Source organism: Astatotilapia calliptera, chromosome 8 (genome assembly GCF_964374335.1).
Source record: "Astatotilapia calliptera chromosome 8, fAstCal68.1, whole genome shotgun sequence".
Lineage (NCBI taxonomy): Eukaryota > Metazoa > Chordata > Actinopteri > Cichliformes > Cichlidae > Astatotilapia > Astatotilapia calliptera.
The window spans coordinates 6,248,428-6,263,153 of record NC_137429.1 but is presented as its reverse complement, the minus strand read 5'-3'; the positions used below and the strand labels follow the sequence as shown (position 1 = coordinate 6,263,153).

The 14,726-nt window shown below is 39.3% G+C and overlaps 2 protein-coding genes and 1 long non-coding RNA gene across 36 annotated transcripts in view; 1 reads left to right on the top strand and 2 right to left on the bottom strand.

Annotated features, from left to right (window-relative positions):
- LOC113028107 (uncharacterized) overlaps window positions 1–14,726 on the bottom strand; it is a 460,838-nt gene that overhangs the window by 261,283 nt on the left and 184,829 nt on the right. The gene's annotated exons all lie outside the window — the stretch shown is intronic.
- ank3b (ankyrin 3b) overlaps window positions 1–14,726 on the top strand; it is a 177,849-nt gene that overhangs the window by 70,110 nt on the left and 93,013 nt on the right. For 2 of the 34 annotated variants that reach the window (XM_080305369.1, XM_080305356.1), the window contains exon 1: window positions 9,380–9,430. The exons of the other annotated variants lie outside the window; for them this stretch is intronic. In XM_080305369.1, the coding sequence (XP_080161495.1) occupies window positions 9,395–9,430 (36 nt within the window). In that variant the 5' untranslated portion in view covers window positions 9,380–9,394. Of the gene's footprint in view, window positions 1–9,379; window positions 9,431–14,726 lie in introns of those variants that run through there. 34 annotated transcript variants of the gene reach the window in all.
- Window positions 3,251–5,880, bottom strand: LOC113028121 (microfibril-associated glycoprotein 4-like). The gene is made up of 6 exons (XM_026178147.2): window positions 5,833–5,880; window positions 5,686–5,740; window positions 4,602–4,799; window positions 4,122–4,218; window positions 3,777–3,944; window positions 3,251–3,642 (listed from the first exon to the last, which is right to left on the bottom strand). The coding sequence occupies exons 2-6, from the start codon at window positions 5,689–5,691 to the stop codon at window positions 3,392–3,394; spliced, it is 720 nt and encodes a 239-aa protein (XP_026033932.2). The 5' UTR covers window positions 5,692–5,740; window positions 5,833–5,880; the 3' UTR covers window positions 3,251–3,391.

The window sequence follows — 14,726 nt, the reverse complement described above, 5'->3', positions numbered from 1 at the left end:
ATATTCTGAAAACTGACTGGAGGGCACGTAGCAGAGTAGCATCACAGCTGTGTAGTGGTGTGTTTGGTTTAAGTTCTTACCTAATGTGTAAGACACATGGCTGAGCAGTAAAAAACAAGACAAAATATAGAATATTTAACATGAATAGGAATCCGACCAGACAGTCAGTGCAATTTCTTTCTTAGTCTGTGCTTGTGATCTCTATATATCGGTACCAAAACATTTTGAGGTTTAAAACCTGCCTCTGCTGATATAGCTGTCTGTTGCTTTACCAACCATCACTATGTGTGTGTGTAACATCTATACACCATTGTACACAGATTTTACTGGTGCCAGTCCCACTACATCCATGCCATGTGGGTTACTTTCATTGTCAGTTCTTATAGTTTTAGCATCAAAAGGCCCCAACTGGCCCACAACATTAAATGAACTTGTGAAATTTAGGAACCTCAGTTGCCATGGCAACCCATCCTTCTCAAATTCTTTTTGCCTCCCTTCACAGAAGCCATAAAATACCAAATACGGATCATTAAACTCTGTGTGTGGGGGGGAGTGTGTCATGGTTAACTCTGATTCTGTGGAGCCTTCTGTGAAATCCTAGGCGCAACATACCTGCGGTGACAACAGAAATATATTCCTCTCTTTGTTTATTCCTAGAGTTCATACACATAAAATAGTGCTGCAAATTAAAAATATCTTCAGGGTTTGTCAGGTTCTGAGACATTTTAGCAAATCTTCAACACTGGAAACAGCTTCAGGCTAAAGAAAATGTGTTTAATAAGCATTTAAATAAGGGTATGACCTCAACTAACAAGGTTAGCATTTATAAGTTATACCAGTGAGTCAAAGCTGTGTTTTTCTAATTTTAGTTGTGTGTGTTGTTAAAGATGAGAGCTAATCCTTAATATTGTTATCTCAGACACGTAGTTTTCACTGAAAGCACAGAAGCCCCACCCACCTGCTATTTAAGCTTTCTGTCTATGAAGGGCAGCCAATTGGAAGAGGAGTAATTAAGAGCTTTTTTCAGACAGTGGAGGGCACAGTATAAGATAAATGAGGATTTTGAACTGCAGTACACCTCTGGACCTCTGATTAGCCTCTATTTAAGTAGAGGCTGATATTTTCTTGACAAATCTTCACACCAGAAATAAACAAATTTCCCACGTGTGGGACTAATAAAGGTTATCTTATCTTAACAAACAAACAAACAAAAACATTAAATAGATTACAAATGTACTTTTGTGTTTTTAATACGATTAAACAGCCAAGAAAAATGTGTTTAAATAGCATACGATAATAGAAAAATTAAAAAAAAGACTACATGTAACCAGTGAAAGCAGGACTCAATAATTACACAAAGCATGGTGTAAATCCAAACAGGTTCACTAATATCACCCAAATAACATCTAGCAGATATGCATTTAGCTCACTTTTAAAGCATCTGTGTAATGTGAATGTCTTCAAGTCAAGTCAGGCTTTAGGCGGCAGCTATAGACAGTTAGAGCTATAAAAGATGGATGTAGCTTTTACCATGACGTCATCCACTGGTTTCTGATGTGCCATTTTGAAGCCTTGACATGAGTGTTTCTGCTGTTGCCATCTTGTATGCAAAAAGCCAGTTGTGACGAGCAGGGCCAGGTAGGGCTGCTCAATTAATCGAATTTTAATCACGATTACGATCTGGGCTTTCAACGATCATTAAAAATGACTGAGCCGATTATTAGCCCCTCCCTCATTTATCCGCGACACCTTAAAGGCCGGTCCGTGAAAATATTGTCGGGCATAAACCGGTCCGTGGCGCAAAAAAGGTTGGAGACCGCTGATTAAGAGGACCCGAGGGAAGCTCGGAAAGCTAAGCAGAAGTTATTTGGAGAGTGACTGCCGTTGGTTGAAAAGAGAGTTTAAAAAAAAACTTCAGTGGTGTTGCACACTGTTTTATATTATTTTTTTAAAGTCATTGTTAACCCTTTAAAGCCGGTCAGAGCAGCACGCTCCGTTTTGCGTAACTATTTTTAAATCCCTGTAGAACCTGAACCGTGTAAGCTAGCGCAATAATTTGTTTTGCATATGAAACCGGAGGAGTTGTACTTACATCTTATGACATCAGCTTGTCCTCGGTCACGGTTTCGTTCCACATATAGCTTTGCAAAAATTGCATAAAAAGCGCTTGCAGCAACAAAAACATAATATTCCAGAAACACGCTTTGCCGTTCCTATCAGCTGTTCGTAACACTTCCCACAGTGAAATGATGCACCTGCTGTTTTCTTTGCAAATTTGCATCATAGGATTGTTTTTTGTTTTTCCTGCAATATATAAAAATTGCTGTATCTCCAAAATAAAACTATGAAGACACTCAAAATAAATTTCCTGTTGTTGTAAACTATTTTTTGCAACTTTATTGTATTTAAAGTTTTGAGGGATAAACCTCTTAAATTTCTCCAAGTAGAAATATATGTAAACAAAACAAAAGCGATTTTCAATTTTTTTTGTAGTTTATTGCACTTTTTTGCAATTAATGTAGTTACTATGGACTTAATGCATACATATTAGTAAAATATGGGCTATAACAGTTGTATAGCAACTTGAAATGCTCCCACAAATGGCACTACAGCGTGTAAAAAAATAATATAAGCTCTGGCGGACTTGGTTCTATAGTAGGTCTTAAAGGGTTAAATAAATATCGTCAAATAATCGTGATCTCAATTTCAGTGAAAATAATCGTGATTATCATTTTTGCCATAATCGAGCAGCCCTAGGGCCAGGTCTGATGGTGACTTGTGATCAACATTTCATTAACAAATGAAAATGTGGTTTCATATCATAGATATACAAGATTTACAAATTAGACTTAATTTAGAGCCAGGGACTGTTTTTTGTTGCGTATGAATACATAATGTTGTGCTTTTTGTCCGTATCTCTGGTGTTGCGCTGAATCTAAATAGGTGGTCATGAAGGAACATGTCATCCAGTGTTATCAGCGCTTTTTGGTCAAAAAAATATTTCCGTTGTTATTTTGTTTGTTTATTTTTCTGTTTGTAAAACTTTATGGAGAGATTTCTTATCTGTCCATAATTTTATTAGAAGTAAGGGTCTTTAAACTTGCAAAGTAAATAATGTTTGGACTCAATCCATAGGAGAGATTTTTCAAAGGATTCTCTATCATGGTTGGTTAGACATTGAACATTTTTGCTTCATATCATAACAAGCATATGTACTAAAGTAAGTAAGATATGAAGACATAGTCCTAATGTTCTTGAAAATATCATAAACTAATGTGGATACGGGGACTATGTTAATAAATACAAAAGTTTCACAATTTTACAAAATTGTAAAATATTTCAAATCTAGTCACATTGCTAGTTCTCCAGGTTGTTGTGTTTTGGTTGGTTTTTATGTAGCAACTGGTCTAATTTTCATTACCATGGTTTTTAGGGAGTATTCAAGCCCTTTAAAAGTTCTCCAGTGCACGCCAGTTAAACGGGTTGAAGGTCCCCACATGTAGATGGCATTGGGGTTGGCAGCATAGCACGAGCTGTACCAGAATCCTCCATAGCACACCATGGCACAGTTCGAAGGATGTGTATCTTGATCATTGTCAATGGTAGTGAATTTCATTCCATTGTGAATACTTAGAGAGTCTCCTGGAAAAACAAAACAAAGCAGAAAACACAAATTTTGTTTCAACTACTAAAAAATCCTAACTTTGTTGATAGATTATGAGTAGATAAAGTAAAAAAAAAAAAGTTCTTATAAAAGAGAGAACAAAAAGTCCCACCTGCTGCCCCTTTGATGAAACTTCCCAGGTTTAACTTATATCCATCTGACTCTGGGCCAACAGAGAAGGAGGAGTAATGGGCAAAGACCTTCTGGCCTTCAAAATCTTCCATGTCGACCTTCAGCTCATAGTTCTTGCGTTGGGTTAGCAGATGCATTGTCTCCAGGCCTGGGAAGATAAAACAGTGAGCAACTGTGATCATCTGAAATAAACTGTTTTAGACAAATTTGATGAGTTTGAGCCGATGTTATTGTTGTTAAGAAAGGAGAAAATGTACAATAAATAACAGTAAGGTTTATTGACTACTCAGGCAAATTTAATCCAAAAAAGAACGATGAATTTTACCCAGCCAGTACTCTCCAGCAGCCCTCCCAAATCCGGTTTTGTAGTGCTCCCACTTTTTGAAGAAGTTCACTGTGCCATCTTGTCTTCTCTGAATCACCTGGATTTAACAGAAGTTTCACACAAACTGTCAGTAAAAGGCAAATTATAGACCCCCCAGCAAAAGGACTCCTTTTAGCTTTGCTAACTTCACACAAGGTAACTAAAACTAAAAGGTCTTCTGGTGCTTCTCCCTTACCTTTAGATTTAAATATATCTGTGTATAGAGATGATCCTTGAATAAAACCAGTCACCCATGAGCATAAAAAGATATTTAATACAAAATTCTGACTGTGTTAAACATGAATTTTTGAGCCAAGATGTGTGAAGCAGTTCATAAAGTTAAAATAGGTAAGTTCTGGCCAGATCTCTTTATCTCTTATTTCAAGATCAAATTCAGAAGAGGTAGATTAGTTTGGAAAAAGAGGGCTGAGCAATCCTCACCGTCCATTTTTCTGCTGAGTTGTCGATGTCGTCTTTGCTCATGTCACAGTAAACCTGCACAGGAGAGGTGGAGCCAGCTGGATAGATGGTGTATACTCCATCCACGCCTGCACCACCTCTGTAGATGTCACTACAGTCTGTGGGCAGAGGGGATTGATAAGCTGCTGCAGGCAGCAGCACTGCAAACACAAGTCTGATCTACAGCAAAGAAAAAATAATGTCTGTCAAAGTTAAGGTTTGTAACAGGATCATGCACATTACAGATGATACCTTAAACTTTTAACATTTTCATAACACAAGGAGGCAAGCGGTTTTTAGTGCAAGTGCTAGTGCAAGGTTTTTCTGGAGCTAGTTTAAAGATGAAATGATTTTCATAGTATTAACCCTCAAACTGCACTGAAGATATATTTATTTGTCATGTTGTGTGGACTTATTTGACATCATATTAGTTGAAGATTTGGTGTGAAGTACACAGAGACTTTACCAGGAGAAATTATGGTTGCTGGGATTAGGCCTGTAATCTGTTAGTCATGAGTCAAGCTCTGTTATCTCTATATTTGATTGCTTGGCTCTCGGGTGGTGCTGAAGAGCTCTGTCCTCTCTCTATCTCTAGATCCTCAGTTAATGAGTGCTCTGCTCCTGCAGTAGACTTGACTCTACTTCTCTACTTTGCCGTCTCTAATTTTATTGGAGAAGGTGGCAGTGATGCAATTTAATGATCTTGCTGGAGTAAATATGCAGTGCAAGGCTGTTTGACACAGTTTTAAAATGGCTATGATTCTCCACAAATTTGCTCAATGGTTGTGTCTCGGATAGATTTTATTTATGATTAGAGCCTCCGGGTTAATGCTAACATGCACAGGGCACTTGTAAGAGGCTAAGGCTAAAGAAAAGTGTGGCTAATATCAGGCAGGCACACACTAAACTAGACTTGAACAGCCATAGAAGGAGAATGAGGTTGCAAATAAATTATTTTAAATATTGTGTCTGTGAAGTTGTAAGAAACTGTAACATTAAAGTATCGTTTGTGATGCATGTGTTTTTCTAAAATGAGATAGTTTAGGCAGCATCATATGTTACATACCATCATTCTTTTACCAGCTTGAAGTGGTTACCAAAGAGAAGCCACTGCAGATCTCCTGAAAAGAAAGAAGACAGTTTTAGCTTTTAACAGATTCTATAAAGTTGATTATTGGAGCCAAACATGCAGTGGGGTCAGATACTACCTTACCAGTTAAGTGCTGAACCTAATGTGTTTCCAGAGTAAGCAGCTTCTTTTATATTTGAGCAACTCTGACTGTTTCATCACCCAGTGTTTCCCCCGTGTTTTCCCACATGCAGTAACATAGTGTTTATTTATTCTCAGTATTTTTTACCTCCCTCTCTTGCAGTTTGTGTTAGTACAGCAAATACATTGTATCTATTGTAGTGTTTCCAAAATCCCTTGTCTTTTGTTTGTGATTATCTCATTTTAAAATATCTACTGATTTTGGAAATTCCTTTACAAAACTTATTTTCACTGTTGTTTTAGGTTTGATTGAATATCTGGGCCTTTAGCTTCACTCTGGTCATTTGCTACAATATTTGTCAACTCACTATGTCAGATAAGGCTATGTTAGTCATACCATTTTGCCTTTTTGTGATTGCAATGTGCCCTTTCATCATAAAAGAGGTGATATGAAATAGGCAAGATAAATAATCAGGAGTTATAATAAAAAGGTAACCATAGTTTATTTGAACCATGACCTGAACAATGACGATATCAATCCCCCAAATTTAAAAAAGCAATAATTCAGTAAAGTGGCAAATTGTCTTTTTGTCTAAACCTGAGCAAACATACATTTTTGTAGTTTTATCAGTTTTGCTCCACTCTCCACACATCAAATTCATTTCCACTGTGCTATTCAGAAAATAATTTTTACCGGCATACATGCAAAAAGTGTTGGCCAGCTGTTGCCCTGCCACTACTGAAGTCAGGACATAAAATGCTTATAACTGCTGTTATGGATGGTATCACTGTATCTACACATTTGGACTAATTTATTATAAACTGCTATAAGCAGATCAACTCTGACATTCAAAGACACTTTATTTGATGTTTCCAAGACACTAATGCTGCTTACCGAACTATCAAGTTAGCTCAAAACTGACTGCTAACACAATTGTCTCAAGCTTTATTGTCTTGACATGCCTGCTTCTAAATGGATTTTGTCTTGTTTACTGATATTCTCAGTCTCCCTGACAAATTCCTCTATGAAGTTAACCAATGTTGTCTGTCTCTTTAATATCTCCCTAATCTACCTGCTGGACTTTGACCCTTGAAGTCTCTGCTTGTGTGTACTTGTGTATGTGTGAATCTCACTGTATTGGTGAAGAAGGAAGGTCGAGGTAAATATTTTGCGCATGTGTGTGTTGGTGGTTTTTACTCTGACACTTTTGTTGTGTGAGTAGATAAAACGCTGATACTTGACTGCCAAGTTTTTTGCTGCAGTTTATTTTAGGTGCAATGGATTGTGTTAACCGCTCAACCCACACACCTTTTTAGAGTCAGACAGGAATTTTCACAGGTGGAGAGATTATTGTACTCTTATTCCATCCTGCATTTATTGTAAGAGATATGCACACCTACCTCAGTTAAAGTATCATAATATGGTGCACCAGTGGGCAAGCAGCATATAATAATAATGTATACTTTATTGATCCCCATGGGGAAATAACTTGTTTTTCTCTGCATTTGACCCATTCACTCAGTGAAGCAGTGGGCAGCCACTAAGCAGGCGCCCGGGGAGCAGTGTGTAGGGACGGTACCTTGCTCAGGGGTACCTCAGGGTAGCCGTTCAGTGGACTCGAACCCCCGACCTTCCGATCATGAGGCGACTACTCTACCTACTGAGCTATCCCTGCCCTATATGGCTGTTGTAGCTTTTAAGGTCACACTGTTTTTATAGTTATATAAGGTTAGATGGGGTTAGACAGACCAGTGATTGCCAACCAAGGGCTTACATCCTTCCAAATGGTCACAAGAGAACTGTGAGGGTTCATGGGTTTAAAGGGAAAATGTGTTTCTAGTAAAACTGTTAACTCAGACTTTAAGAAAGACCTTCTATGCTAGTTTCCAACTCCATAATTTTATTTTTGAACTCTACTAGTGTATCTTTGAAGTGATTACAGTTTAAAATAACCCTTAATTTTATTATAAATTACTTTGCGCGTGGCCTCATTTCAACCTCCATCTGAATGAACCAAGTTTCCATTTAGCCAACTTTCTTACAATTTACTGCTAATGGCTTAGAACAGGGTGAGCGTCTGTACTCTGAGCTAGAGCTGTGTGCCTACATGACCCTATGAGGATGTCTGCTCAGTGACATGATATAGAGCCAAAAGCAGAAAAAAAATGTCTGAAGTCTGAGTTTTTGGCTCACACGAATTATTTGTAGTCAACCCATTCTTTTCCGCTTATCTAATACAAGGTTGCGGGGATGCTGGAGCCTTTCCCAGCTGTCTTAGGGCAAGAGGCAGGGTATACCCAGACAGGTATTGATGAGAGGCGGGGTCTGTCGTAGGGATAAAAACATGGAGACGGACCACCACTCGCACTCACATTCATACCTATGGGCAATTTTAAATCATGAATTAACCAAACCCCACTAACTGCATGTCTTTGGACTGTGGGAGGAAGCTGGAGTACCTGAAGAGAGCCCACGCAGACACAGGGAGAACATGCAAACTCCACAAAGAAAAGCCCTGGCAGGATGGTGAAATTGAACTCAGGCCCTTCTTGCTGTGAGGCAACAGTGGTAACCACTGCTACTTGGAGACAATATTTACGTCAATATTTCAAATATTCGCTGTGTTTAAAAGCAGAATCTGCCATCATAATAGTTTTTGACAGAAATTAAGGAGAAAGCATGATAGCTTCACTTGAACTTTGCCACTTTGTGGGAGGGGGGGAGAAAATTACATGATAGCTTTGTGTGAGCCTCAGGCCAAAAAGGTTGGGAACTAAATTCTTAAAAACGTATTACATTTTAAATTCCTCTTAAATATAAAGAAGTGAAAAGAACTAGATGGGATTTTTTAAAATTTTGCTTTTAACAAGTAGCTGTTGGCATTATTATGTCTCTAAAAAATAGGGACTAAAAAAATTAAGGACTTCAGAAAGAATCTCTTTATAAAAAAGTCTTGAGTGTTAGTCTCTGTATTTGTTCAGGTTTTACAGCCAGTCTGATGTGCATATGTTTATCTAGACTAGGATTCATGAGCGTGAGTCTAGTTTTTTTTATTGTGAGCTCTTTTAAGTAGTAATTATAATAAAACAAACCTTTCTTTAAACAATAAAAACTAAACTGAAACAAGTTAGTCCATTTGGGAAACCAGACAAACATTTTTAACCTTAATAAAAATCAAAACTTGAAAATAGAAAACTCTTAGAACACTGGCGTGCACACTCAGAGCCTCTGTCCTCTGATCCGGTGCCGCCACCTGGTCTAAGATTAACGCCGGAAGTCTCCTGCCTCCCCCATCCCTCCCTCTCGTCCTCCTCCATGCTCTGGACTTTCTCACTGCAAGCCAGGTATTTTTAGCTGTGACATAATGCCCCCCTCTCTCTCTTTCACTCACAGCCTTTCACTCTCTGTCTTTCTCTCCCTCCCTCCCTCTCAAACACCGACAGTCCCTCCTCCTACTCCCTCTCCTCTCTTGCCCCCATCCCTCTCTCCCTAGCTTCCAGGCTAGGGCTTAGCTGCTATAATTGACTGCTCAGGTTTCACACTTTCAGCTGCGGGCTGAGAAACATGGCAGTGGAGGAGGCAGCAGAATATTTGGCAGAAGTAAGTCTTTACTGTACTTTACTGTAAAAGTCACTGAGCTCACAGAGTTAGCCTCCTGTCTCCTGATATGCTGCTGTAATGCTAACAGGACTAGAGATTGTGTAGCTGGTGGGATTTAGTGGTGTTGTAGCAGTTACCCGTCCAGACATGAGACACTGTCGAATGATGGTGATGGGAGATTGTAGACTGGGGGTCTGTTGATGGGATGGGTCGCAGTGATAACTCTGCTGCACCACTCTGCTGCAGTGCGTGTGTGTGAATGGATGTGTGTGTGTGTGTCTGTGTTTGTGTATGCACTCCTGTGTGTCTTGTTGCAATCCTAACTACCTAACTGTGATTGCACATATATAAAGTCCCCTTTATTGTGTTTTTATAAGTCTGTAGATACGATTTCCAGTGGATATAGTTTCATGTTACAGACTGATATGAATGGAAGTACCTGACCTTGGATAGTGGCGCATGCTCTGTATTGTTTGTGGAAAAAAGAAAACAAAAGAGCAAAAAAGGAAGCTAAAAACAACAAGAATGGTGAAGATTGGTGCTTTAATTCATTATTAATGTCGCTTTCATTCAGCTGTAGGAGTGAGGTAGAAAGGCAGCTTAAACACTGTTATGTCTTCAGTAACCTGCTGATATGTGATATACTCTATGCAGCATTTTCTGTCTTACTGTAGCCAAGCAGTAGTTTAACAGTAGTTAAAGTGGGGTCACGTAATATGTAACCTGGTTAAACACACAAGTGGGAGGGTGTTAATCTTAATGCCCTGTGGAGTTAGCAGAATACTGTTTGAGTTTTATAAGTGTGTCTATAAAATTAGCTTCTACACAAAAGCTAGCTGGTGATATGTATGACTAACTCTCACTCTCGTCCCTCTGCGTCAGGGGGCAGCTCTCATGTTGGAATGTGTGTAACTGTATGAGTGTGAAGTGGCGTGTTGTGGAAAAAGAGCGACAGAAGCATTCTTTGCATATCTCTTTCACGGATAAATAAAGTTGCACTCGAATGGCACTTAGCAAAAAGCTGAGCAGGTCTCCACTCACATGGCAATTTAAAACATGAGCTTTGGGGTAAACAAAGTTTTTGAGTTTGAAGCCTTTATTGTTGCGCTCATGTTGTTACAATCCTACTAGATTGAAGTCCTACAAACTAGATGGCAAACTAAGTGGAAGTTATACACAATAAAATTTGCAAAGTTATTTTGTAGCAAGGTAAATGTTACATATAATTATTTTTAATTACATGTCTGTTGCCTGACTAATTATTATTATTTTCACTGACCAAACATTTAGTTGTTATACAAAATGCATTAATGAGACCAAAAGCCCTGAATAGCTGTCTTCAAATTGATTTGCTTTTTGTTGATCCAAGAGACCTTACAGGAAACCCAGTTTTCTGTAAGGTCTGAAAAGACAAATAAATAACCAAATACATTCTTCAGCTCCACTGTAGACAGAAATATTGTGATAAAAGTGACAACTGTGTTGGCTCACACCAGCCAGGTTGGCACAGTATCAGAGCGGAGCAACCTGAGAGCGATGATAACAAATTTATTGGAAGTGTGTGACAGGAACTGCAGACATCAACTTTCATTTGAAAAGGAAAACATGATTCTTGGTTCTATTATTGTAGCTGAATGGCCTTCGTGGGCAGACATTCCTGAGTGCACGTAACCTCTCCGGTCACTTTGTTGAGCACACCATGCTTATATCAGAATGAACTCCCCTTTGCCTTCAGAACTGCCTTAATTATTTGTGGCATAGATTCAACAAGCAGATCCTCACATATTGTTAACCATATTGACTTGATAGCATCAGACAGTCAGTCGAGCTTTGTGACGTGGAATGTTTTCCATCAGAAGATGTGTGCACTCTGGTCAGATTTAATACTCATGTCGCCCGTGGCCTACATCATCAGACTGAACCATTGATACAAGGCAGGCAACGTTTTGGTGAGCAGGTGTTTCCTGTTCTTAGCTGACAGGTGTGCTATTCTTCCGCTTTAGCCTATCTGCTTCAAGGTTCAACTTGTGCGTTGATGCTTTTCTGCATAGCTTAGTTACTACGAGTGGTTATTTGAGGTGTTTTCGTATCAGCTTAAAGCTGTCTGTCTATTCTCCTCTAACACCAACAAGACATTTTCACCCAGAGAACTGCTGCTTACTGAATATGTTCCCTTTTTTCTCTGTAGCCCCAGAATTGGTTCGGTGGAAACCAGGATTACGTTTAACCTCCTAAGACCCGAACTCTTCCACGGCATGCATTTTTAATTTCTCTTTGAAATTTGGGCATATTGGGGGCCGATGAATGTAAAAATAAAAAGCAACCTGGCCAAAAAAAGAAAGCAAATATTTTGTGAGCGTAGATACAAATGTAGGCACGGGTCTTAATTTGATTGGGTATTTTCAGTATCCAGTACATACAAGTATGCAACTGGGTTTTCAACAAGCACAAGTGTGTTTAGTGAAAATATAGCAATTAAATAGTCAAAAACTGCTTTTCTCTCAGTCTTTGAAAATGTACTTACATTTCTCCAGAGTAAATAAGTGTAAATAAATGTATTCTGGAGCTCAAACTGCATTGTTTTCTTTCCTGGGTGGCTGTAGCTCAGGTGGCAGAGCAGGTCAGCCACTAATCAGAAGGTCGGTGGTTCGATCCCAGGCTGCCTCCTCGCTGCATGCCAAATATCCTTGGGCAAGATACTAACCCCGTGTTTGCCTACTGGTGGTGGTCAGAGGGCCCGGTGGTGCCAGTGTCCGGCAGCCTCGCCTCTGTCAGTGCGCCCCAGGGCAGCTGTGGCTACAATGTAGCTTGCCATCGCCAGTGTGTGAATGGGTGAATGACTGAATGTAGTGTAAAGCGCTTTGGGGTCCTTAGGGACTAGAAAAGCGCTATACAAATGCAGGCCATTTACCATTTCCAACACATGTTCATACACGGATAAAAAGGATCTCTCCCCAGCACAGGTTAATGTCAAAAACGCTCTGTGTTTATTCAGCTTTAGTCTAGCTGTGCATTTGTGTTGGTAACAGAGGCAGAAAATACGGGTTTCTTTTCATGAACATCTCAAATAAAAGCTATGAAAATATTTAAAGATTATATTAAAAAAATGTTTTGGCATCTGTCTTCATCTTGATTACCTGCCATGCAGCAGACAGTCACAGCAGTGACGTGGTTATTTTCAGTGTCGTGTGCTGTGTATCAGCTGATGTCAGCCTGACCAAACTGGGAAGTCCTGAGCTGGACTGGTGTTGCTCTTTGACCAGAGTACTTTTCCAGAGGATGCCGCTTTGAACTGGAACTCTGATAATGCCCTGAATTCTAAGCAGCCCAGGCTGCCCCCACATTAAATTTGAAAGGCTTGGCACCAGGCCTTACAATCCGTCTCTGGGTTTTAAAAATCTCCACGGCGCACTGTTTCCAGACTGGTAGAAAGAACTCTTAGTAAATATTTTATTTTGAAATATGCAATTGCAAGAAAATATCCTTTTATTTTACAGAAATAATATGGGGACACTATTATATGTTTCGTTTTTACATTTGCACTGTTGATGATAAAAACTGAATTATGTCAGGGCCAACTCTGGCAAACAGGATAGTCTTACTACTAGAGTGTTTTATATTAGTTGGGACAGTTTACTAGATCAGTGTTATTGATATGGTTTCTATTTTGTTTCAGGTTGAGTTACATGTTACAGCAAGGTCAGGCAAAAAAGTATGCAGGTATGCATCTCCATAGAGGTCTAAATAATGACAAGAATCTGTAACCTTTACAAAAGCTGCAATGCAGTACTTTCACTAAAAGTAATGTTAAACTCCATTAGAGAGGTTACTTGCAGTTTCAGTCATCCAGGAAACTCCTGTGTTTGACATCCTGTAAGCTCTCCTGTATGTTTGCGTATATGTGATGATGACCTTAGGTAAGATCTATTCACTGAGTGGGAAATGACCTCAGCAAATAACACAGCTCATGGTGCAATGAGCTTGACTTGATTGTTCATATCACTGTAGAGATTTTTACATTGCGCAAAGACTGATTGTGAAATACACAATACAGTTTAAAGCAATAGCCCAGTTTATTCAGTTCAATTATGCTTTTAATGAAAACATTAAGGCTGCTATAATCTGTATTTTTACAGGAACAATGCATCAAAGGCAAAGTTGAAAGATGTAACTTGATTCAAAGTGAATTCCAGCTTTGCTGCTTCAGTTCATTGTCATTGGTCTTTTGTGATAGCAGGCAGCAACTACAGTTCCTGCTCCATAACAGAGAAATGTAGCTGGAGACTAGCTGGTGAGCACAGCATAGCATTTAGCAGGGAATGTAGCTGTGTTGTTCAAGTATTTGGAGGTTTTGTTGATGAGTGCAGAAAAGGTGGAGTTGATGTACCGTTGTGGTGAAAGCAGAGCCAAGTGTTAAGCAAAGCTGTTGATATACTGGTTTTTGCTTTCATGTATGACCATCAACTGTGTGTAGTGATTGAAAGAACAGGATCAGAAATACAAGTGGCAGAAATTATTTTCCTCTAAAGGCTGTCTGGGCTCAGTCTTAGAGATCAGTGAGTTCAGTTATTTTGTCAGAGCTCAGAGTAGAGCCACTGTTCCTCCAAACATCAAAGTAAAAAGGAAAAGAGCACCCCGAAGTGTTCTGATTAGCATCCCTCCTGGACACCTCCTAGCTCAGGTTTTCTACCCCAGACACACACACTGTGCCTCTTGACTGGCTTGGGATCACCTAGCCAGAACAGCTTGAGGAGGTGCATAGGGAGAAGGGAAATTTTAAGAAATCACACTCTTCTCTTTTTTAAACTACTTTAAAGCTGCAGTTTAGCATTTGCCATCATCCATGTCATGGTAAACAAATTCTTCTGTAACCATTCTCAGTGATGCTTGAAAGTAAGACAAGTGAATTAAATTGTCTTTAATGAAGTGAATTCTGTATCAAACACTATGTGAAAATGGGTTTGTGAATGATCCCAGATGTGAAATTAAGATAATCTCCTGGAATGATAGGATCTGCCTGATGCTAACTTTAAATCCTTTCATCTACTTTGTTGAGAATACTGCAGGTTAATGGGCACATGAGCAAACAGTAATTTGAGAGTGCCTATCCTGTGCACTGTGTGGGCATCCATTCAACTACATGGGTGTGGTAGGCTGAAGAATCACAGCACTGCAATCATGAAATCAGATACACACACACACACACTGACTATCTGCCATCTTTTCAACCTTTCTGCTGTCACAGCGTGCTCAAATTCAGCCTGTTTCTGCTCTGCCTACATAGGCCACACCCTGA

Bases quoted from the DNA above. Each gene is read 5' to 3' on its own strand.
- LOC113028121 (XM_026178147.2), bottom strand. The intron at 3,945-4,121 runs GTAAAATTCATC...TTATCTTCCCAG, and splicing joins TGCTGGAGAGTACTGGCTGG to GCCTGGAGACAATGCATCTG. The intron at 3,643-3,776 runs GTGGGACTTTTT...TTGTTTTTCCAG, and splicing joins TTTCATCAAAGGGGCAGCAG to GAGACTCTCTAAGTATTCAC.